Consider the following 2,141-nt stretch of genomic DNA (forward strand, 5'->3'; position numbering starts at 1 on the left):
CGGGCGAATATAAAGTCCACAAGCCAGAATTAACCAAATATCAGAAAAGGGCGCAAGAACTCATGAAGGAAATACCAAATGTCACACTGGAAAGGGTCTCCCGAGCTGCAAACGGGAAAGCGGATGCCCTAACTAGATTGGCTAAAGAGCTAGCTGATCCCAATCTTGACGAAGTCCATGTGACTATCAAGAATAGAAAGATCTTGTCACCTACGGACTTAGATCTCGAAGAAGAATCAAAAGAAATCCAGAAAGCGAATGCGCTAAAAATTAAAGTGGAAGACGATTGGAGGGAGCCTTTCCTTAATTATTTCAAACACAACGAACTTCCTAAAGAAAAGCCAAAACAAGTTCAGTTGAAGAAGAGGGCGATGCGATACGCTTTCGTGAACGATACCCTCTAGGAGGTCTTATGATCAGTTATGGTTGAGATGTATATCACCAGAGGAAATCAAACAGGTTATGCATGAAGTTCATTCGGGTGTATGTGGTGCTCACCAATCTGGTCCCAAGATGCGCCTCAAGATTAAACACTTGGGCTACTATTGGCCCACGATGGTTCAAGATTGTATGGAATACGCTAGGAAATGCCACCAATGCCAAGTCCATAGCGATTTTATTCACCAACATCCGAACCCTCTGCACCCGACAATTGCCTCTTGGCCATTTGATATGTGGGGAACAGACGTTATAGGGCCAATTAATCCCCCCTCATCTCGAGGACACAAATTTATTCTCGCAGCAACAGACTACTTCTCTAGATGGGCTGAGGCTATTCCTTTGAGAGAAGTGAAAGCGGATAATGTCATGAGATTTTTTAGGGAAAATATTTTGAACCGCTTCGGGGTTCCTCATCGAATTATTTCTGATAATGGCTCGGCCTTCAAAAGTTTTAAGGTCAGCAGATTCGCCTCCCACCATAAGATCGACTGGCGATATTCGTCGATTTATAATCCAAGAGCTAATGGTCTGGCCGAAGCTTTCAATAAGACCCTGGTTAAACTTTTGAGAAAAATTATTGGTAAAAATAAGAGGGAATGGCACGACAAGATTTCAGATGCGCTCTGGGCTTACCGAACAACTTTTAAGACTCCTACTCAAGCCACGCCTTATTCTTTGGTCTTCAGAACGGAAGCTATCCTTCCTTTAGAAGTGGAGCTACCATCGCTAAGGATGGCGGTTCAACATGAAATGACAAATGAAGAAAATATCTTCTTGAGACTTGACGAACTGGATTCTCTGGACGAGGTACGGTTGGCTGCGCAACAAAACCTAGAGCTTTATCAGTCTTAAATGTCGAGGGCATACAACAAACTAGCGCGCGTCCGAACTTTTCAAGCAGGAGATTTGGTGCTAGTTCACCGACGGCCTATAATTATAAACAAACATGCCGGGGGCAAATTCGATCCAAATTGGGAAGGTCCCTATGTTATAGAAAAAGCATACGAGGGAGGAGCTTACCAATTAATCGACGCAAAAGGAGAAAGACCGATGCCACCGATCAACGAACGATTTTTGAAGAAATACTATCCATAAAAAAAAAAAAAAGGATAGAAAGAAAGAAATCCGGCTGTGAATAAATTTCACGGGCAAAAATGGAATCCCTGCTGTGAGAAAACCTGCATTTGGCTCACAGGCAAAAGTTAGGAGAAAGGTTTCTAGCGAAAACCCTCACGGGCGCTAGTTTCCAATAAAACTAAAATCCACACCTTTCCCTACCGACGATGGAATACTAACTCACCCTTTGGGGTCGGTTATGCGCAGCAATCTCGATATACCGAATTGCTTCCGGAGGCTAAATAAACTCAACAATCTTCTTTGTTTTTCTTGCCGACGATGGAATGCTAACTCACCCTTTGGGGTCGGTTATGCGCAGCAATCTCGATATACCGAATTGCTTCCGAAGGCCAAATAAACTCAACAATCTTCTTTGTTTTTTCTGCCGACGATGGAATGCTAACTCACCCTTTGGGGTCGGTTATGCGCAGCAATCCTGATGTACCAAGTTGCTTCCGGAGGCCAAACAAATCCAAGAAAATTCATTTTCCCTTTTAGCTGACAATGAAACGCTAACTCACCCTTTGGGGTCGGTCACTAGTCCAGCACGCGAGGTTGAATGTGCAAACAGATATCGACAAACT

At 43.6% G+C, this 2,141-nt stretch overlaps 1 protein-coding gene across 1 annotated transcript; it reads left to right on the forward strand.

Annotated features, from left to right (window-relative positions):
* The first annotated feature begins 555 nt into the window (after window positions 1–555).
* Window positions 556–1,293, forward strand: LOC109705736 (uncharacterized protein K02A2.6-like). The gene has a single exon (XM_020226513.1). The coding sequence runs from the start codon at window positions 556–558 to the stop codon at window positions 1,291–1,293; it is 738 nt and encodes a 245-aa protein (XP_020082102.1).
* The last annotated feature ends 848 nt before the right edge of the window (window positions 1,294–2,141 follow it).

The sequence above is a fragment of the Ananas comosus genome, unplaced genomic scaffold, assembly GCF_001540865.1.
Source record: "Ananas comosus cultivar F153 unplaced genomic scaffold, ASM154086v1, whole genome shotgun sequence".
Lineage (NCBI taxonomy): Eukaryota > Viridiplantae > Streptophyta > Magnoliopsida > Poales > Bromeliaceae > Ananas > Ananas comosus.